This window comes from Vipera berus (assembly GCF_964194415.1).
Source record: "Vipera berus genome assembly, contig: HAP1_SCAFFOLD_62, whole genome shotgun sequence".
In the NCBI taxonomy this organism is placed as follows: Eukaryota; Metazoa; Chordata; class Lepidosauria; order Squamata; family Viperidae; genus Vipera; species Vipera berus.
Window position 1 is genome coordinate 140,245 of NW_027673635.1, and position 22,613 is coordinate 162,857.

The 22,613-nt window shown below is 44.2% G+C and overlaps 1 protein-coding gene across 1 annotated transcript in view; it reads left to right on the forward strand.

Moving 5' to 3' along the window:
- Window positions 1–22,613, forward strand: part of LOC308679230 (transcription factor E2-alpha-like) — a gene marked incomplete at its 3' end in the record, with an annotated part of 98,889 nt that overhangs the window by 71,713 nt on the left and 4,563 nt on the right. The window contains exons 7-10 of the mRNA XM_081346820.1: window positions 1,506–1,635; window positions 8,812–8,861; window positions 20,772–20,874; window positions 21,846–21,985. Coding sequence (XP_081202946.1) covers window positions 1,506–1,635; window positions 8,812–8,861; window positions 20,772–20,874; window positions 21,846–21,985 — 423 coding nt within the window. The remainder of the gene's footprint in view (window positions 1–1,505; window positions 1,636–8,811; window positions 8,862–20,771; window positions 20,875–21,845; window positions 21,986–22,613) is intronic.

A 22,613-nucleotide genomic window follows, 5' to 3' on the forward strand; every position in this document is an offset into this window, starting at 1 on the left:
ACCTTTGCCAAAGGGCCTCCCATGTCTTCCTGGAAGGTCAAATTGTATCTGGAATCCACAAAAGGTACGTATTCTGGTTTAGAGAGCTGCTACGCCAGTGGAACAGGGAAATTTCTCTGCTTAAGTATCGTATGTAAGCAGAGTATCAGAAAACCCATGTTGCCATAACCCACAGCTTTGTCTAGCCCAGAATTCTGTTTCCAGTAGGGCCTGGCTAAGATGCCTGAGGAATTCAAGATGTGATCTAGTTCAGCACCACTGGATATGGAATGTGCACTTTCTAATCAGTTTTGTATCTGATTTCTGAAAATAATTGAAGTGTAGTAAAACACTTATGTGAAGAAAGACTTAAGAGCCCATTTAGCCTGGTGTCCTGCCTCCAGGCCCATCAGGCCCAATATCTTGGGAAGCATCACAAAGCATAGATCGATTTGCCATCCTGCTTCTTTCCAACATCTGCTAAACAAGGCTTTTGCAACTAATACAGAAATCAGTGAAACCTCTATGCTCAGAAACTAATTTGAGGCCTCTCTTCAGATGAGGTGGACCTGTGCTCAGTTCAGCCATGATCTGTTTTACATGGATCTGGAAATCGTTTTTGCCCCCCGCAGTTATTTTCCTCTTTAATTTCTCCTTCACTGTAAGAGCCAGACTCTGGAGATTATAGGTAGTCCTTGACTTACGACCACTATTGGGACCAGAATCTTCATTGCTTGTTAAGCAAATCGAACTTCCCCCATTGACTTTGTCTGTTGGAAACTGACTGGGAAGGCCGCAAATGGTGAACACATGACCCTAGATGCTGCACCATGATATAGTGCAGGGGTCTTCAAACTTGGCCCTTTTATGACTTATGGACTCCAACTCCCAGAATTCCTCAGCCAGCATGCCTGGCTGAGGAATTCTGGGAGTTGAAGTCCACAAGCCATAAAAGGGCCGAGTTTGAAGACCCCTGTATAGTGCATGCCAATTGCCAAGTTTTGATCATGTGACCATGGGGATGCTACAATGGCTGTACGTGCGATGACCAGTTGTACGTCACTTTTTTTAGTGTCTTAATTTTGAATGATCACTAAACAAATGTTGAGGACTATCTGTATATTGTGTAGAAATTAGTCCCCAAACTGGAGAGAACCATTTGGCCAAAGATGAAGAACCTGCGGCCTAGCAGGGGTTGCTAAACTACAACTACCAGCATCCCTTTCCTATTGGCCCTGTTGGATAGGACTGTGCGTCTTGGACTACAAACCCAGTGCTGTTGCAGAGGTTGAAGTCCATCCTGCCCGGAGGTTATCATTGAGAAACATTGCGATGGATTTCTGCCAGGTTGGCAAAGGTGTGAAAGAGCTAGACTAGCCAAACAGGAATATAAACCTGGCACTAACGCTCACATGCGTCCACACCTGGCGCTCGGCTCTTCCTCGTTTTGGAAAACCATGTTCGGCAAGAGATTTGAGTTTTGTTCAGGCTATGATGGGGCACTCTTGTTTTTCTTGTTTCTGCAGCCTGGCTTTCTGCCTAGCGAAATAGGGATTTCGAGTCCCAGCACGCTCTCCCCAACGGGGGTGAAGGGAAGCTCTCAGTACTACCCATACGCCAACAACCCTCGCAGGAGAGTCGCAGACAGCAACATAGGTATGTGGCCTTGGTGAAGGGATTTGGCTGGAGCAGTTGCCTTTGGGGGGTTGTGTGTAGCAAAAGTTCTTAATTGCAAAGGAGGAAGACCAAAAGACGTTTCCTGTCAGGGTCTCACTGCAGCCCTTCCATTAGAGAAAGTTCCTTTCCTGTTGTTTTGAGAGTTTCTCAGATTCATGTAAAGCACTGTTGTTCAACCTTAGCAATTTTAATATATGTGGACTTCAGTTCCCAGAATTCCATGTCCAGCTTGCTGGCTGGGGAATTCTGGGAACTGTAGTCCACACATCTTAATTGCCAAGGTTGAAAAACACTTACCTAAACCACCATTCTTGCTCAAACATGGGACAACCAAGGGCTTCTAAGAAACCCAAGAATTGACTGTGAAGGCAGTAATCATCTCTGACTTATTGTTAAACCATATGCCAGCGTTTGGAGGGAAGGTTTCAGTGTAATTTTATCAGTCTTGTCTTTGCTAGGGAGAGACGGTTGCATCAGGTCCAAACTGAATAACCGAATAGAGAGAGAGGGTAGCTGTGCTTCCCACAACTTTTGTTCAAAGGTAGATTAATTCCAGACAATCAGCTTCCTTTCAATCATCATCACCAGCAGCCTGAAATAGACCTTAAGTATGGATTCGTCTTCTTCAGTTCATTATTTTCCTGCCACTGGATGACCCAAGAATCTAATATTTGGAGACAAAGAGAAAAAAAATCTTAAATTAGTGTTGCTCTAAATGTGATAGGACAGCAATCCTAAAAACCTGAAAGTGATGCTATTTGGATTTTTTAAAAAATTAATTTACTTTAGTTACGAAAATTTATATGGCCGCCTACCTCACTCTCAGTGACTCTGGGAGTCTTAGAAAGATAATTTGAGGAATTATGATCCCAATGTATCTGGAGAGGTACCAGTTTAGAGATATTCTAACTCAGTGTTTCTCAAGCTTGGCAACTTTAAGATGTGAGAATTTCAACTCCCAGAATTCCCCAACAAGCATGACTAGCTGGGGAATTCTGGGAGTTGAAGTTGCATGTCTGAAAGATGCCAAGGTCGAGAAACAGTGCTCTAACCAGTTTGGTAATGCTTTCTTGTAAAATCTGTGTCCCAGATCTTACAGAGCATTTTTCTCTGTCCAAGAATTCCACCAATTATTGATACTGGGTCTCCAAAAGGTGTTGCCCTATCACTGATGTATAGCTTGTCAATGATGTAATAAGAGCAACAGAAGCAGTGTTTATTTTACCGAGGGAAAAGGGCCACGTACACTTGTTACAACAGAAACCATCTTTTTGTGACACTTTCCCAAGTGTTTCCCAAACTGTGAGGTATATCTTCCTTGAGGAGGTACAGAGAGAATCCCAGAGAAGTGTGAAGAACTTTTTAGTGTACAATTACAGTAAATCCAGCCTTCCCATACGTTCACTTATATTGTTTTCATTGTTGAGTTGTATTCATTTTGGTGTTTGGATTTTTTAGGGAAGGTGTGTGTATATTAACATTGCGCTAAAGGGAGGTGTGATGGCAAAAAGTCTAGCAATCCATGCTGTAAAGTCTTCTGTGGAATCCATGAGTTCAAGAAACCTTTGCTGTTGTCATTTTAACAGTATAGAGCACGCAATCTGGGCGTCCTCCTGGATTCACGACTCAGTTTTGAAGATCATATTGGAGTCGTGGCTAAGGGGGCATTTGCCCAGATTCGCCTGGTACACCAGTTGCGCCCCTTTCTGGACTGAGATGCCCTACGTACAGTCACCCACGCACTCGTTACCTCCCGTATAGACTACTGCAATGCTCTCTACATGGGGCTGCCCTTGAAGACCACCCGGAGGCTTCAACTGGTGCAGAGTGCAGCTGCACGGGTAGTGATGGGAGCACCCCGATACTCCCATATTACACCCCTCCTGCGTGAGCTGCATTGGCTACCGGTTGCCCTCCGGGTGAGATTTAAGGTGCTGGTACTTACCTTTAAAGCCCTACATGGCTTAGGCCCTGGATACTTGCAGGACCATCTGCTGCCGGGAACAAATTCCCATCGCCCAGTACGCTCACACAGAGAAGGCCTCCTCAGGGTACCTTCGGCTAGACAATGTCGGCTTGCGACCCCCAGGGGAAGAGCCTTCTCTGTGGGAGCGCCAGCCCTGTGGAACCAGCTCCCCCCTGAGCTTCGGATGGCCCAAGATCTCCAGTCCTTTCGCCGCGGCCTCAAAACACTCCTTTTCCACCTGGCTGACCTGGACTGACAGGGATTTTAATTATGTTTACAATTTTAACTCTAATCTTTAATTTATTTCAATTTTTAATTTTAATTTACTGTACAGAGACCTTTAATTTTGTTGTTGTTAGCCGCCCTGAGTCCTTCGGGAGATAGGGCGGGATATAAGTCCCATTAATAAATAAATAAATAAATAATAAATAATAGACAAAATGTCATTATTAACATATCAAATCTTTCCCCTCAAGAAGCTGAAGCTTGTCTGAATTTTCATTCATTCATTCATTCATTCATTCATTCATTTCCTGCCTTTAGTATTTTTATAAATAACTCAAGGTGGCAAACATATCCACTACACCTTCCTCCTCCTCCTCCTTTTCCCCACAACAATCGTGTGAAGTGAGTTGGGCTGAGAGAGAATGATTGGCCCAAAGTCACTTAAGCTGGCTTTTGTGGCTATGGCAGGACTAGAATTCACAGTCTCCCAGTTTCTAGCCAGGTGCCTTAAACCATTAGACCAAACTGGCTCTCTCCTTCCAGTTTCATTCATCTATAGAACATGCAAGGCAGATTCCTCTGACAGTGAATGGGTCTATTGTAAAGGCAGTCCATAGAACTTTAATAAAGGTGGGATTTGAATCCAGATCTCCTTATACTCCTCCACCCACTTTGTCATGCGGGGCAAGAAACAAACAGAGGTGGCCAGAAGATCAGTGAGCTTCGGTGGGACCACTTCAGGTGCTCTGTGCTTTGGGAAGCTCAGCCAGCTGCCGGGTATCCTGCATCCCATCGCTTTGAAGTCAGTTCCCCAGAAAGCTGCAAGCAACAGCAGCTAGAGAAGCTTGACTTGACGAAAAAATGAATTGGAGTCTCATAAGGATGTTTTGAGATAGCTTCCAGCACATCCTTCCTGGCAAGCAATTTTGCCAGGCAAATCCAAGCTGCATGTAAATAAATATTCCTTTTATCCTCCCCCATCTGCTGTCCAATTCAAAGGAGCACAGGGGAGGATGCTGGGAGATCTTCCTTTAAAAAGCCAACCTCCCAGATCTTTCCAAGTGACCCTCCCCCCACTCTTGATGAGGTGGAATGGAGGTAGTTGCTCCATTTTGCCTTCAGGAGAACCCGGACATCTGGCATTCATTGATGGAAAAGAATCTCAGGAATGGAGACCTTTGAGTCAATGCAGCCGTGTGGCTTTTTCTCTGCCACTCAGTGGCCAGGACCAAAGGTGATATCAGCGGTTTGCAATCATTATTAATGTATATAATGCTGTCTGGGTAGATGATGTTTTGCAAAGAGCAGGTGTGCAGGTCCTGGCCCCATTTTCCTGGCCTTACAATTTAAAACAGACCCAGGAAAGGGATAGAAAAGGGAGAAACAGAAGCAGAGACCAGCAGAGTGCAGGGCCATACTAGCGAGGGATGAAGAGAAGGATGGATTGGTAGGGCTTATCCATGCCTTCTTAATCACCATAACAATAAAAATTAATAATTAGAGATGTGCAGGAATCTGACCCATAGAGGGAATGATGTTTCAGAATTGCCATGAGCACGATAAACAAGGGCATCCATTTTAGACCCGAGCCACCTTTGCTGCTTTAGATTTGAGCACTGCACATTTTAAAAAAAATAATACATCTAGTCCAAATTTTGCCTCAGCCTTTTGGGAGGTTGCTAGTCAGTCTTTGAAACCTTATGCTTGCTTCCTTTTGAGAGCAGGGGTCTTCAAACCTGGCCCTTTTATGACTTGTGGACTTCAACTCCCAGAATTCCTCAGCCAGGCATGCTGGCTGAGGAATTCTGGGAGTTGAAGTCCACAAAGTCATAAAGTTTGAAGACCCCCTTTTTTTGAGAGTATACAGGTAGTTTTGACTTATGACCACAATTGAGCCAAAATGTCCATTGCTAAGCAAGGCAGTTGCTAAGGGAGTTTGCCCCATTTTACGACCTCTTGTTAAGGAAATCACTGCAGTTAAGTTAGTAAATTACCCACTACCACTGCAGGTGTTTCTCTTCTTACAACCACAATGGAGCTCAGAATTTCGGTTGTAAATTGAGGCACCACGTGACCAGACTCGATTTTACAACCGTTGTAAAGCAAGTCAATGTGATTATTAAGTAAATCATGTGGTTGAATCAAATGGGCATTTTTAGTGGAAACTCGCAAAATAACCTGCACATTGTGGTCATGTGACTGCAGGACCCTGCAACCAGTTGTAAATGTGGGCCAGTTGCCAAGATCCAAAATATGATCACAGGACTGCAGGGGAGGGGGGGGTACGACAAGTCACAACTTTGACAATGGACTGTACATATCTTTTGTTAAGTCCATCATAATTTTAACCGTTTGTTAAACAACCAGTCATAAGTCAAGCTCTACCTATTTTTCTCTTTTCCCCTCTTTCTGCAAAATACCTCATTTAAAAGAGCTGTTTTCTAACTTCCAAGAGAAAACCCCCAAAGGAGAACTATGTTTTAAACCTAAAAAGAGTTCACAATGCTCACCCTTATCCTTTTTTTTTGAGCTCGTGGGGTAGAGGGGAGAGAATAGCTTCACAGACGTGAATTAAACCTTAGCAACTCCCCCCCCCTCCCCGCGTCAGTTCTTCTTTCCTCTTCATTTATGAAGATCCTGAAGGGGGGGAAAAAGCTTCCTTCCTTCAATGATTCAATTCATTCCCCTCATTTGCATGTCAAAAATGTTCTCAAGAACAAAGCACCTTCCATGATCATTCAGAGATTCTCTCCAGCTCAATACTCTCTTGGGTACCTTGAGCTACAAAAGCCATCTTCCTTAGGGAGTTACAAAGGTGTAGTCCAGCAGATTCGGGGGGGGGGGGGATGCGATGGGCCTAAAGAATATATCATGAGTGCAAAGGCAGTTCATATTTTATGAATATTTAAGGGGCCATCTGTCTCTTGTAGAGTTGGCATGCTTTGAGTCCCATTGATTGAACAGAGCTACAATGGGCCCCACCTTCTCTATCACAGCATCTGTTCTCCAACACAGTATCTCCAGTGGTTCAAATGACCCAAACCTGACCTTGTTTAAGCAAGTCTTGAAGGTCTGGCTCTTCCCCCAATCCATGGGTTAGGGACTACATCAGTCCTTCATTGGGAATATGGTTACCGTTTTATGCTGTACCCGGATGTCTGTTGTTCTTTTTGCTAGCTAAAATGTGCTGTTCTTAATACTGTACGTGGCTGAGAGTCATTATGGTGTCGGGTGGCTTTGGAAAATTTAACAAATGTCAGTGGAAGTGCAAGCTTAACTAATAATGGGATATAATTAACAAGAACGAAAGGAAGACAAAACGGTGTGAAACTGTGAATGCCAAAAATACACGCTGCCTTTATCTCAAAACATTGCTTAGCAGTCAGAAGCAGAGCCCTGTTAGATAGCCCAGTTATTCTGTCCTTAGTAAAGGACAGTCAAAGCAGACATGAAAAGGACGAGTGGATGCAATCATGCCCTTGTTGTTATTATTTTTTCCTCCAAGAGTTAAAGATGGGCCTTACTTGTCTGTGGAGATTCTCAGTCATCCAGGTCATCGTTGTCCCAAAGGTGCTTTTTCAAGAGGCAACTAGACTTCCTTTGTTTTTCCCCCCGAAGACGTTTTGCTTTTCATCCAAGAAGCTTCTTCATTTCTGAGGAAAGAACTGAAGAAGCTTCTTGGATGAAAAGCTCCAAAGAAAAACAGAAAGTCCAGTTGCCTCTTGAAAAAGCACCGTTGGGACCTGAGCCTTACTTTATCGCTCCTGGCTGATGAATTCCGACAGATACTCCATTTCTCCTTGATAAGTTTGCCTTCTCCCTTTTTAAAGCCATCAGTATCTGTGGCTTAACATTATTGATATACCTCGACTTACAACTGTAATTGAGTCCACAGTTTTGGTTGTAAGTCATTAACGGTCATGATTTTATGACCTTTTACGTGGTGGTTGTTACGCAAATGCAATAGTCGTAAAGTGAATGCCACAGTCATTAAATGAACCCATTGTATCACATGGGCTCTTTTGGGCCAGAAACCAGAAGTAAACACTGGTTACTGGCCTAAATGACATAAATTGTGGTCACATGACCGTGAGGTGCTGAAAATGGCCGTAAATATGGGCCAATTGCCGAGCATCCACAATGCAGTTACATGACCTCAAGTTGGGGGCATACATTGGAAGTTTGAATCTGGGTGGTAAGTCCCATGTTCAGGGTCTGTCAAACATCCAGACGGTTGCTAAGTGACTGTCATTTGAGGACCACCTGTAATAGACTTCCTTGGATGAAGTTCTTTGTTTGTTCCAAATTTTCTTGATTTCATGGGGAGAAGGGGGAGACTCCACCTTCTACTTCCTTTCTGACTGTGAAGTCCATCAGTGTAGACCAGGGCCCTACCAGGCATTGGGTTAATCTTTTGAATTGAAGTCACGTAGAGAAGTCTAATCCTTTGCTGAGTGACCCAGGATGAGCTGATATTTCTCATTTTAACCTACTGGTACAAGATTGTTGCAAAGATGCTGTGTGTATTGTGGGGGGAGAAGATATATGCTGTCTTCAGCTTTTATGGAAGAAGGTGAAAAATAAACACGGAACCGAAATTTATGTTGACGCAAGGCTATTTCGTTACGCTGTTTTAGCTGAGTTTTATTTTAAAGCTGGTGGCTTTTACCAGCGGTTATTCCAAATACCTTCAGTTGCATATTTTGAGGTTGATTTTTAAAAACTGTCTCCGACATTCATTTAGAAGAGCAGGGTACTCTACAGATTCTTAAATTTAAGTTGTTATTGTAGTTGTTAAGCTCTGGTAGGCCTTGGGAAAATCAAGGTAACCAATCTGTAAAATGAGTTTTGAAATCTGGATCCAAATCTTCCTGTTATGTATAGTGCTGTTCCAAAGCTTTGTCTCTTAACTGGCTTCCTTTCTTATTTCTTTGTTTGTTTGTCTCCTCCTACAACACATTCAGATGGACAACCGAAAAAAGTCCGAAAGGTGCCTCCAGGACTCCCGTCTTCAGTAAGTTACCATTTTCTCTACCCATCTATCAAAGCTGATCAAGAATCCAGCTGTTATTGCATTGAAGGCAGTTCCTGATCTTCTCCTCTTTCCGATTGGTGGAACTTCAGTGATGTCAGAGAACATTTGAGAGCCACTGGGGAGGTGGGGGGGGGAGAGAGAGAGAGAGAGAGAGAGAGAGAGAGAGAGAGAGAGAGAGAGAGAGAGAGAGAGAGAGAGAGAGAGAGAGAGAGAGAGAAAGGCTGCTGGCAGAGTGCCAATTTTTTCTAACATAGCATAAAGTAGAGCCCAAGGCCAGTTTAACTGCAAGAGGCTGCTTGATTTCAGAAAAGCCCATGCACAATTGAAGTCAAGGGGAAGAAGCTTGTGTTATTGGGGACGAAGGGATCACAACTGGGTGTGGACATGCCGGGGGGGAAATGCTGTGGGAGGATAGGAGTCAGGGTAAGAAGGGGAACAAATAAACTCAGCAGTAATGAAGTAGACCGTGGAAGCCGAGGACAGCAGACAAAATCAGAGAGGTGGAGGGCATCTTAAAGATCATCTAGCTCAATTCTTTACCAGGCTAGAAAGTCTACTACTGCAAAATACTTGTTAGGTGTCCATCCGATCCCTGTTTAAACAAAGAATGGCCAGGCAACTTCTTATCTAGTTCAACCCCCTGCTCAGGCAGGAAATCCTATACCATTTCAGACAAATGGCTGTCTAGTCTCTTCTTAAAAACTTCCAGTGTTGGAGCATTCACAGCTTCTGGAGGCAGGTTGTTCCACTGGTTAATTGTTCTAACTGTCAGGAAGTTTCTCCTTAGTTCTAGGTTGCTTCTCTCCTTGATTAGTTTCCATCCGTTGCTTCTTGTCCTGCTTTCAGGTGCTTTGGAGAATAGCTTGACTCCCTCTTCTTTGTGGTAGCCCCTGAGATATTGGAACACTGCTATGTGGAAGCCAAGATCCTGAATACAGATTATAAAGAAGTGTTTCTCAACCTCAGTAAGTTTAAGATATGTGGACTTCAGCTCCCAGAATTCCATAACCAGCATGGCTTGCTGGAGAATTCTGGGAGCTGAAGTCCACAAATCTTAAAAGTTTTCAAGATTGGGAAACACTGCTGTACAGGATATTATTATCCTTTCAGTTTAAATATTGATCTACCTGGGTCAGATTTTGTGGGATAACTATATTTCTGTAACCATACTTTGTATCATTCTGGCAGTCCGCATGTGTATTTATGTTTTGCATATTGTACCTTTGTTTCAAATACAAATTAGTGGCAACAAAGCTGAGCAGTAGAACACCTGAACTTTTCTGACAATGGGGGTACATATCAACATACCCCAAAGTCTGGTATTTAGAGAAAGGAGCTTTGAAAAACCCCTTCTAATACTTCCTGTGAATTTATGTGCCCAAGCTTGTAAGAAAAAGGCTGGAATAAGAGAAGTTGTATTCCATTAAGATATGAATCACTACTTTCTCACTCCAAAGCAAATCAAAGGCTTGTAATGGAATCATTTTTTATTGTTGCACTGTTGTGTTACACATCCTTTCAATGCAAGTTCTTTTGGTTATTTTCTTTTAGGAAGGAAAATGGGATATAATATTAAACTGAACTAACAATTTCCACCTGTCTGTTTTGTGTCTTCTACAGCTAGTCCTTGACTTACGAACCACAATTGATCCCAAAATTTCTGTTACCAAGTGAGACTGTTGTTAAGTGACAACATTTTGCGACCTTTCTTGTAACAGCTGTTAAGTGAATCAACTTTAGTAACACGTTTGTTAAGTGAATCTGGCTTCCCCATTGACTTTACTTATCAGAAGGTCACAAAAGGTGATCTGGGACACTGCAATCATCATAAATAGGAACCAGTGGCCAAACATCTGAATTTTGATCACGTGACCATGGGGATGCTGCAATGGCTGTAAGAAAGACAGTCAAAAATCACTTTTTTTCAGTGCCGTTATAACTTCAAACAGTTACTAAATGAACGGTTGTAATTTGCAGACTACCTGTATAAGCAGTTGCAGTCCCCGAGTTTGTGAAATCCTGCCACAACTGGATTCCTTGCTCTTATGAAGTTACACAGATATGACTCTCTTACGAACATAATGATATTCTCTCTATTTAGCGCAGGGGTCTCCAATGCCAAGTCTGTGGACCGGTCCTGGGCCACGGCATGCCAGCAACTGGTCCGCACAAACAAGCAAAGCCCCATCCACGGGATGCAGGCAGCACACAAAACCACGCCCCCTCCGGTCCGCAGAAAAACTTCTCTCCCCGTAACTGGTCCCTGGTGCCCCAAAGGTTGGGGACCTCTGATTTAGGGCATTATTGTATAGTCAGTATTCTGTCTGGGGCACAGAGATAAGGGCACAGAGCTGGCCTCTGGACTGCCCACTTTGTTCCTCTGCAGAGCTGTTTTCCAGCACTCCTTTGGGCTCCCCATTGTGCATTACCAAACCTTTTTCTGAGTTGTATCCCTAATCATCCAGACCACAGGTACAGAAGTCCTCGACTCCTAACTCTTCATTTAGTGACCATTGGAAGATAAGTGCGGAATGGAAAAGAGATTTACGGCCTATCCTCGTACTTAGAATCCTTGCAGCATCCCCACAGTCACGTGATCAAAAGTTGGGTAACCGACATACATTTACGATGGCGGTAGCGTCCCAAGGTCACTAATATCTATTTGCAAGCTTCCCAGCTGGCTTCCGACAAGCAAAACCAATGGGAGAAGCTGGATTTGCTTAACGGCTGCATGATTCATGTAATAACTGCAGTGATTTACTTAATAATCTTAGCAAAAAAAGGGTTTGTAAAATTGGGAGTGGCTCACTTAACAACCACCTTGCTTAGCAATGGAAATTCTGGTCACAATTCTGGTCGTAAGTCAGGGACAATAGAATTTTTACTGCTTGAACAGGAGGGTGGACTAAAACGTCTCCAAAATCCCTTCCAACCCTATTATTCTCTTTTCTGTGTTCTTTTCCACCTGTCTTCCGACACTGTTCTATGGCTCCAAACATCCTGCCTTTTGGTGCAAGATCTTATTTCCTCCCTAGACGTGAATGCCCTTACTTGATCCGTTTTCACATTTCCCCATGATAGAGACAGCTAAAAAAGAGAGATGCAAAAAAAGTTTAGATGCAAAATGATTTTTTAAAAATTATTATCCTGATTGGATGGGGATGAAGTTTGCTAGGTGGGACAATCCATTCTCTGCTCCTCAAATGAGAATTTTAAAGGGAGGAAGGAATCTTGTCTGTAGAATCTCCACGTTCCTCCTCCTCCTCCTTCACTTTGCTGACAGCAGCATAAAGTCTGAGTTGGAGAGGATTGGTGTGTGTGTGGGGGGGGTTTCCTGTGGGGTGGGATGAGGGAGAATAGGGGTGGGGTTGAAGAACACTCACCCAGGGGAGATAAACTTTGATTTAGCGTTTCCTGTTTGGGTAAGATTCTGTCCTTGCCCCTTTTCCAAAGTGGATCTGAATAGAGAAACATTTGCTTTCTGCACCAGCCTTTACATCTGGGGTTCATTCTGTGGCCCCCATTTCTTGGCTCCACTCCAGAGGGAAGAAGGCGATCACGGTATGAATTCATGCTGGAATTCACTCTTTTCTGCAGTCATTCTTTCTTGCCACTGTTTTATAGCAGTGCAAACTCCATGATTTATTTGGTGTGCCCATCTCTTCTCATCTCAGGCTGATTCCAGTGGAGGATTCCACTCCTAGCATTCATAGATAGGAGTGTGTATTGGGGAAACACAAAATCTTTCACTCTGGTGCCAGTCCTCTTCCTCCTCCTCCTCCTCCTCCTCCTCCTCCTACTACTACTACTACTACTACTACTATTCTCTCTCTTCTTCCTCCTTCCTCCTCCTCTCCCTCCCCTCCTCCTCCCTCTTTTCTCTTCCTCCTCCTCCTCCTCCTCTTTTACCACTTCAGGTGTTGAGGGAGATACAAAGTTCTGGTTTTTGCTCTTCTGGTGGCCTCAACCACTGTTAATTGATGCCTCTGTAGTCTTGCTCTGCATCCCCACAAATTAGATATTTTTCACCCTTGAAAATCCTATCAGGAATTAGAAAAAAAATTCTTTAATAGAGAAAGCACACAGACCAGAATCAAGATTGCTGACTTCTTCCTGTTGCATTTCATTATTTTACCTGAAAATACATATGTGGTCTGCTTCCTTTTTCTTATTTTTCACACCCAACTTAAAACAACAACAACAACAACAATAACGATACACTTAAGTGTGGCACACTGGCCAAGTGTCATTTTGACGCATGTCCTTGTTCTCTTTTTCTTTCTCTTTTCATTTTCCTTCTTTTTATTGTTACTTAAAATCATTCCCCCTTCTGCTCCTCCCTAGCTTTGCAAATAAAGCCTTGATAGAAATATGGTGAGAGCAGAAAACTGCTCTGTTTGGGTGGATTGATGTTCGAGACTGGAGCACACCACCCCAGTAAAGGAGAGAGGCTTGAATGTTTATGAGGAAAGGTAGGGGTGGCGGGGAGGGATGTTTAATTTAACCCACAAACTTTACGAATCTCAGACTTAACCCCTAGTTTTAGCCTTCTTCCTTCCCCCCAGAAGATGCTTGTTAAAGGGAAGTAAGGAACTTGCTACCCATCCTCCCCGTCTTCCAATATGAGAAGTTGGAAATGCCTTGAATTTTAAGCTGCGTTTCCCCCTTCCCTGCTCCCCCCCTTTTTCTTTCTTTTCTTTTTTTTTTCTTTTTCTTTTTTGTCTCTTTCCTCCCCTCCTCCCAACCCAGCACCACACAGCTGCCTGGAGAACTGGCCAGGTGCCAGGCACTGGCAGATGGCGCACGGCTATTATTCCTCCTCCTTCGCTCGAGTCCCAGTCCCAGCTCCTGCTATTTAATCAAATTATAGGAAAAGGCAATTTACTGGATTTCTTATTCTTTGCAGCGAGTTTCATTCCCCCGCACTGCCTCCCTAAGTCTCTTCAGTGCTCTGCTTCTCTCTTCCCCCACCCCTCACCGGCTTTGTTTCCTTCCCCCCCTCCACCTCTTTGCTTTAGTAGTATACCCCCCCTCTCTCTCTTCTCCCCCCCCCAGACACACACACACACACACACAAACACACACAGTGCAGAAGGTAAAGATTTGCAATTGTCAGGGAAGTTGGTTTCTTGGAATCGATCCTTCCACCTTGACTGTAGGTTGGGTCTTCTTTAAGGAGGCCATCCAAGGGCCATTAAGATCTACAGGCCCAACAGGCAGGGAGAAAAGCCCTTAAAAATGCAGCCCACACACACACACACACACACACACACACACACACACACACACAGACACACACACAGAGTGTGATATGCAAATGAAACAGAAATCCACCTCATTGTTTTTAATGCCTGAGAATCTTTCGAGAGGCCTAATTTTACAAGCAGGGCTCATTCTGAAACTCCTCGATTGGTATCAAAAGAGGGCATGACTGATGTGTTTTTTCCCCCATTTCTTTGATTAGTCATATTTAAGCTGAGGGTTGGTCTCCTGGTTCTACTGCCCTGGTTAAGCCTTAAAATGGCATAATGTGATTTTACAGGCAGCCCTCGGCTTACGATCACAGCTGAGTTCCATTGCAAAGGGAGACATTTGTTAAGTGAGTTTTGCCCCATTTTACGACCTTTCTTGCCACAGTTGTTAAGTGAATCACAGCAGCTGTTAAGTTAGTAACATGCTTGTTAACGTAAATCAGGCTTCCTCTATTGACTTTGCTTGTCAGAAGGTTGCAAAAGGGGATCACGTGGCCCCGGTACACTGCAACCATCATAAGAACCAGTTGCCAAGTGTCCAAATTTTGATCATGTGACCATGGGGATGCTGCAATGGTCGTGTGAAAAATGGTCATGTCACTTTTTCAAACAGTCACTAAATGAATGGCTGTATGGGCTACCTGTATGCCTGATGGCACAGGCTTGGTTGGACAGGAGCCTTCTCTACCATGCTGGGTGAAGTTGTTGTAAAAACAAGCCAGCATATCTAAAGAGGACCAGATATTGAGAGACCAGCATCTCGTGAAATGTGAGAACCTCTCTGAAGCATCCTTCCCAGTGAGATGCCCTCCAGATATTTTGGAATTTTATTTATTTATCCCGTTTCTACACTGCTGATCTCAACCTAAGTGATTCCTGGTGGTTGGAGACTTTTGGACGTTGCTGTCTCCCCAGGAGGAGGGTGATAAGCTTGCCCCCAGCTTTTCTAACCAGGATCCATTCATAGATGTTCAGTTAACTGGTGGACCAGAGATATAAAAACAATAATAGACATGTGTGGCCACTGGGCAGGAAGGACAGGAAGTGTTATTCAGCCTAGCTAGAGGGTGGGGAGACACTCTAGGACTTAAAATGGAGAGAGATTTTTCCCACTGCCCTAGAAATGCATAGAGAGATGCAAAAACTCTTGTAGAAAGAGTTGAGAAATGAGCCTTTTGCAATTAACATTCCAGCCCAAAGACCAGGTTTTGCTCTATCGAGAAGCAATTCTGCAAGAAATCCACCAATTTCTGCTGGCCAGTGGAGTTGCCTGCTGCTCAATTCCCCCCCCCCCCGCCCCCATCTCCCTGTCTCTTGACGTTGAGGGTTTTTGACCGAGTGCCTCCCAGCCAACCAAAACCTTGTCTTTCACTTGCCATTTCAGCACAGGCTTACTCTGTTCTGAGAAGACAAGTTACAGTATTTGTTTAACTGATGCGATTTGAACCTTGCTTAACTGCTTGGCCATTTCATCCGGGCAAAGATGTCTTTCCTGAATTTTCAAGGCTTTTTTTAGCTGCCATCTTAAATCCTTCGGGGAAAGAAGGAAAAGGATACTAAGATTAAGCAGGCACTCCTGCTAAGCTTGAGTATTGATGGTTACTACTTTATCATAATGGTATGTGTGGGAGATCTTCAGTGGTTTAATTTTTTAAAAAACCAGCTTTTAAAAAACCAGCTTTTAAAAAACCAGCTTTTAAAAAACCAGCTACACACACACACACACACACACACACACACACACACCCATCATAAAAAGCTTACCTGTCTTTGTTTCCAGAATCAGAACTAAAGCGAATCTAGTCTTTGTTACTGCTTCCAAAAAAAACACACCCCACCCCTTTGCTAGTCTTTGGAGTAAAGACCATAATTGCTAGGTCTTACCTGGCAATTAGAGCTAGGTTTGTGTGTAACCCTCTATCCTTGACTTATGACCACAGTTGGAACCAGAATTCCTATTGCTAAACAAGGTAGTTGTTAAGTGAGTCACACCCAATTTTGCGACCTTTTTGCCATGGTTGTTAAGTGAACCGCTGCAGTTATGTGAATACACAGTCGTTATGTAAACCCAGCTTTCCCCATTGAAAGGAAGCTGGCTGGGAAGATCACAGATGGTGATCCCATGACCCCAGGACACTCCCAAATGCCCAAATTATGATCACATGCAATAGTTTTTAGTGGCATTGTACCTTCAAATAGTCACTAAACCAGGGGTCTTCAAACTTGGTCCTTTTATGACTTGTGGACTTCAACTCCCAGAATTCCTCAGCCAGGCACACTGGCTGAGGAATTCTGGGAGTTGAAGTCCACAAGTCATAAAGCCAAATTTGAAGACTCCTGCACTAAACAAATGGTTCTAAGTTGAGGACTACAGTAACCCCTCTGTTCCTTTTTCTGCATTTGCTGATGTCTGCTCCAATCTGCACTGCCAAAAATTGACATCCTGAGTTCCTTCCATTTTGAATTGTTCAAAGCATAAGCTTAAAATAGATTGAAACCAGCCAAACAAAGACTCGTGCATGTGCACAAACAAACATTCAGAAAACCCAGAGGGGGAAAAACAGCACAAAGTTTTGACCTGCCTCTCTTGCATCACTGGTCCTGCCCGCTCAGCCCTTGCCTTCCCAAAAAATGTGGATTGGCCCCTAGCCATCAAAAACCTCCTCTTACATGATCGTAGCCAGTTGTACATTGGACTGTTCCTGCCCACCCCCTCTTGAAAAGAAAGGGGAATTCCACCATTTATACCCAGAAAGCTAGACTTTACAATTTGCCCCCATATATTTGCCTGCATTTGCAAATGAAACATAGATTTAAAATGTCTTCAGCTTTTTACCCTTCAGAGATTAAAAGCTATAATTGTAGCTCAACATTGATAAAATCTCTCCCAAACCCATAGATGCAGCAGCACCCAAAACAGAACAGGGGAGACACCCTGTTACAGAGGTGTGCCACTCCTTAAACCAGAGAGAACCAAGAGATTAAATGAAGAACATCATCTTGCAAAATTTTGATGTGGGGGGAGATAATGTTTGTTTTGACCTGATATCCCCTATCCAAGGAGGGTGTTGTGAGGTTTTTCCCCTTTGGCAGGAAAATACAGAAATGTAGTTTCCCATCAACTGGGAACTTGCAAGCCTCTCTCTATCCTTGAGGACTAGAAAATGGAGTTATACAACAGGAAACAGCATTTCCCACTACTGGTTGGTGTCCTCAGCTTTGTTTTTAGGCATTTGTGTACTTGGGTAGTTAAAAGCTGGACTGGAAGTTATTAAGGGAACTGAGGCCAGCTGCGCCAAAGTTAAATTACCTTGGCATGGTGGGAGAACTCAGTAACTCCAATGAACCTCATAGAGGAGTTGATGGGAACCATTGATAGAATCACTCTTGCCAATGGGGTCAGAAAGAAAGGAGTGTGAGAGAGCATTACTCAGACCTGATTGGATGAGGGCAACGGCACTCTCAGAGATGTAGCCACCGTGCATTTGGGTCTTGCATCACCTATAATCCCAAGATGGGATGGGAGAGCAGTGATAATCTTCAAAGGAAGTTTGGTGACTGCTTCGGAGGCGGTGGGTTGTGATTGCCAGTATGTGGACTGAAGAGACATGCTAGGGATTCTGCCTATAAAACAGGGGTGCCCAACCTTGTCATCTGCAAGACTGATGGACATCAGTTCCCAGAATTCCTCAGTCAGTCCACAAGACTTAAAATCGCTGAGGTTGGACATCCCTGCTGTAGAGGATAACATCCACCTTTCTTCAACTCCTGAGCCTTAATTTCAAGGCTGGTTTTGGAAACTCCTGACTTAAAGTGTGGGGAGGACTTAATCGCCATGCCTTTGGGTGGGGTCTTGAGAAAACCTAGGAATTCAGTTTCCATGGCAGCCCTGAACGTATCCCAGGTAAACTTTGGTCATATTTTGGATATTGTCTTCTCCTTGAAGCAGTTGGTGTATGGTCTGAAATTGGAGGACATTTCAATGTATCTTTTTGCGGTGATTGGATCCCTTCCGGGTTCACCTAAGATTAGTTGCTATCCCCAACCCCAGCAGGATAAAAGGACCCATTAAAAGTTGGCCTGCCCTAGGAGGTGGATGGATCTGAGTAGATCCTCACTGATGCTGGGGAGTTCCCAGCAATTTGGGAGAGAGGTCTAAACACCTGGTCCATCTCTGGAACATAGAAGTGACTACAGTGCTTTAAAGGTGTTCCATTTCCTGATCCTGAGGTTAATCTGGAGATGAAGTAGCAAAAAGAGACATCAAGCATTGTTGGAGAAAAACCAGAAGGAAACATGTATGGACTCATGCAATAAAGGTGGTGAAGCTTGTATTTCTCCACTGTTGCTGGGTTGGTAAATTGTGCCCCAGTAGCTTGTTAGGAGTAACCTACGCTTTGTTGTGTAGTCAGAGTTGGGAAGATCTTCCCAACAGACCTTTCTGAAGTTTTATGAAAACATTTCGCTGATCAAGTCATTCAGTGTTACCCAAGTGCCAACTCAACATGGGTTGCATTGGTAGAGATGACTAAGTTCTTATCGGAAGGCCCCTCCTTATAAAACCTGAGAGATTGCTTCCATTGGACTTTATTAAATAATTTCACAATTGTCTGGATTCACACAGCTCCCTAACAAAGCAAAAAAAAAATATCCACATTATGTACATGTGGTCCTTGACTAGTGACCGTTCAGTTACAATGGCACTGGAAAAAATGGCTTATGAACATTTTTCAAATGCCCATTGCAGCATCCCCAAGGTCACATGGTCGAAATTGGGACGCTTGGCAACTGGCATGTATTTATGATGGTTGCAGAGTCCCGGGGTCATGTGATTACTTTCTGCCACCTTCTGACAAACATGGGGAAGCCGGATTCACCTAACAATCATATTACTAACTTAAGAACTGCTGCGATTCACTTAACAAGTATGGCAACAAAGATCGTAAAATGGGGCAAATGTCATTTGACAACTGTCTTGCTTAGCAACAGAAACTTTGGGCTCCATTGTGGGTGTAAGTCAAGGACTTACTATATTGTGCATTCAGTAAACCTAGAGTCAAACTACATAGTTTTCATAGCTTAATCCAGGGGTGTCAAACTCAATTTCATTGAGGGCCGCATCAGCATTGCGGTTGCCCTCAGGGGGCCGGGTGGGTATGGTCTGGGTGGGCGTGGCCTACTGGGTGGGCATGGCTAGAGTGCGTATGGCCTACTGGGTGGGCGTGGCCAGCTCTACATTGTTCGCATCAAGGGTGCCTATGGGGGCCTGGGCAGGAGTGGGACAGATCTGGGGGTCTCTGGCAAAAGGAGGGTCTCTGGGCCAGGGCCAAAGCAGTGGGGGCCCTTCCCTCACTGTTTCCAGGATGCCTTCACGGGCCACATGAAACCACTTCGCGGGCCAGATCCGGCCCCCGGGCCTTGTGTTTGATATGTCTGGCTTAATCAATAGGCAGTGTTTTATTGTGAGGGAGTTCTGATGAATGAATGATCCATATGGTTTAGGAGAGAGTATTTTGTTTTCAGTGGATCAGTTGGAGCAGAGAGCAAATACAGAGTTCTGTGTTTACCAAGTTATCTGTCAGCTTAAGCCACCTTTTGTCAACTGGGAATCCTCCTGGCTTGTTGAGATTTCATGGCTGAGGGATGGAGATGATGAGAAGCAGAGATCTAAAACACCTGCAGGAATCTTAATCTATCAGGCTGGATCAAGCAGTTGGCTATAAATCTGCTAATTAGTCCCTAATGTGCTTCCCTTTTTAATATGCTTTCCATATGTAAAGAAGATCTCTTAACATCTTTAAATGTGGTGCTCATTTTGGGCGTAGGGGAGGGATCTTTTGAATTTATAACCCCCTCACTGTTCAACTTTTATGAAATGGAAAGATGGAATATAAAGACTTTAAAACAGGGGTGTCAAACTCGCCGCGTCACGTGATGTGTCATGACACATCATGACTTCCCCCCCCCTTGCTGGAGCTGGAGTGGGCGTGTCTTTTGCCTGATGCATCCGGCCCGTGGGCCGACAGTTTAACACCCCTGCTTTAAATCAAAGTTTCTCAACTTTGATGACTTTTAAGACAGGGGTCTTCAAACTTGGCCCTTTTATGACTTGTGGTCTTCAGATCCCAGAATTCCTCAGCCAGGCACGCTGGCTGAGGAATTCTGGGAGTTGAAGTCCACAAGTCATAAAAGGGCCAAGTTTGCAGACCCCTGCTTTAAGATGTGTGGACTTCAATTCCTGGCTGGGGAATTCTGGGAGTTGAAGCCCACATATCTCAAAGTTGCCACGGGTGAGAAGTCCTGCTTCTGGAAGCTGACACTAAACTAACTCTAAATGAGGACCCAGATTGTTGGGGGCAATAAACTGACTTTGTAATAATGCCGCTGAGGGGGGGGGGGCGAAAGCCCTAAAAAGCAGGCATATACATAGAATGAAGGCTATTGCTAAGCACATTTGATTTGTGCTTAGATTGTAAGCCGCCCTGAGTCTTCGGAGAAGGGTGGGATATAAATGGGATTAAAATAAAAAAATAAATAAAGGAAGCAGACCTTCCCTTAAAAAAAACCTGAAAAGGAGCAAACCACTGGAAACACAAGATAACTTGGAAAAAGTTAAATCCCGCCGTTTTTCTCCCAGGTGTATCCACCCAACTCAGGTGATGAATACAGCAGGGACTCCTCCAACTACACAACTTCCAAGCCTCCCAGCACCGTCTACCCTGGAGCCTTCTACATGCCAGGTAGGTAACCTAAAGAACTCAACTTCAGTAGCCATCCTCAACTTACATAGGCTGGGGGGGGGAAGGGACTTGGCCAACTCCCAGAATTCTCTGCAATGGCCATGCTGACTGAGGAATTCTGGGACTTGCAATTGGTAGCTCTGGAGAGTGCTGGTTGGAGAAAGCTGGACTTTGGGGAAAATAGGGTAGGGTGAAATTTTTTTGTTACAGGTCAGGCAGTCGTTGCCATGACAGGAAGTTCTCGACTTACGATCACGGTTGAGCCCCAAATTTCCATTGCTAAGCTTCAAGGAGTTTAACCCCCATTTTAACGATTTTTCTGGCCACAGTTGTTAAGTGAATCGCCGCAGTTCTTAAGTTAGTAACACGGTTGTTAAGTGAATCTGGCTTCCCCATTGACTTTCCTTGTCAGAAGGTCACATGAGCTTCAGGACGCTGCAACTGTCAGAGTTACAATGCCAGTTGCCAAGCATCCCAGTTTTGATTGTGTGACCATTGGGGGGGGAGGGGAGGGTGCCGCAATGATTGTAAGTGTGAAAAACGGTCATAAGTCACTTTTTCAGTGCCATTTTAACTTTAAACGGTCACTAAAAAAAGGGTTATAAGTCGAGGGCTACCTGTATGAAATACCTCACAGTATTACAGATACTGTACTTGAAAATAAATAATTATGACTTGCTGGCGAATCCTGAGAGTTGCAGTCCAGCGTGAATGAAGGGTTCCAGATTGGGAAAGTCTGTCTTAAGAGTTTCTGATGGGAAAAATGATGTTGGACTGAAGGTTCAGCTGAACAACCCTTAGCTGGACCCACTTCAGCGATTCTTTTGGCTCCCCGACTAGCAGAAAGTGTTGAAAACTTTTGCTTGTGCCTGCCTGTCCAAATGTAGATTTACAGATTCCAGTGGAAAGTGGAACGGGCGGCCAACACTCTTCTGTCCAGTGTTCCTGATTCTTCTCTTTCTGTCTTGCAGATGGGCTTCACAATTCGGCAGATCTGTGGAGTTCCTCCAGCAGCATGAGCCAGTCGAATTATGGGGCCATCTTGGGCACTTCTTCCTCCCCGCTTCCCCAGTCTAGCAACTTCAGCAGTCTTCACCAGCATGAACGCATGGTAAGAAAACCTGGGTCTCTGGTGTGCTATGAGTACATGTAGAGAGGTTGGTAGATTCTGTACAGGTATACCTCGACTTACAATCATTTGTTTAGTGCACGCATACAGTAACCTCCCTGCTATGCCATGTCAAACTCTGTCTTGCATTGTTCAATACCATGAATTCTTTTATCTAACAATAACAGAGTTGGAAGGGACCTTGGAGGTCATCTAGTCCAACCCCCTGCTCAGGAAGGAAACCCTGTACCATTTCAGACAAATGGTTGTCCAGTCTCTTCTTAAAAACTTCCAGTGTTGGAGCATTCACAGCTTCTGGAGGCAGGTAGTTCCACTGGTTGATTTTTCTCACTGTCAGGAAGTTTCTCCTTAGTTCCAGGTTGCTTCTCTCTCTGGTTAGTTTCCATCCGTTGCTTCTTGTCCTGCTTTCAGGTGCTTTGAAGAATACCTTCACTCCCTCTTCTTTGTGGCAACCCATGAGATATTGGAACACTGCTATCATGTCACCCCTCGTCCTTCTCTTCATTGAACTAGACATATCCAATTCCAGCAATGGTTCTTTATATGTCTTAGCCTCCAGACCCCTAATCATCTTTTTTTGCTCTTCTCCATACTCTTTCTAGAGTCTCAA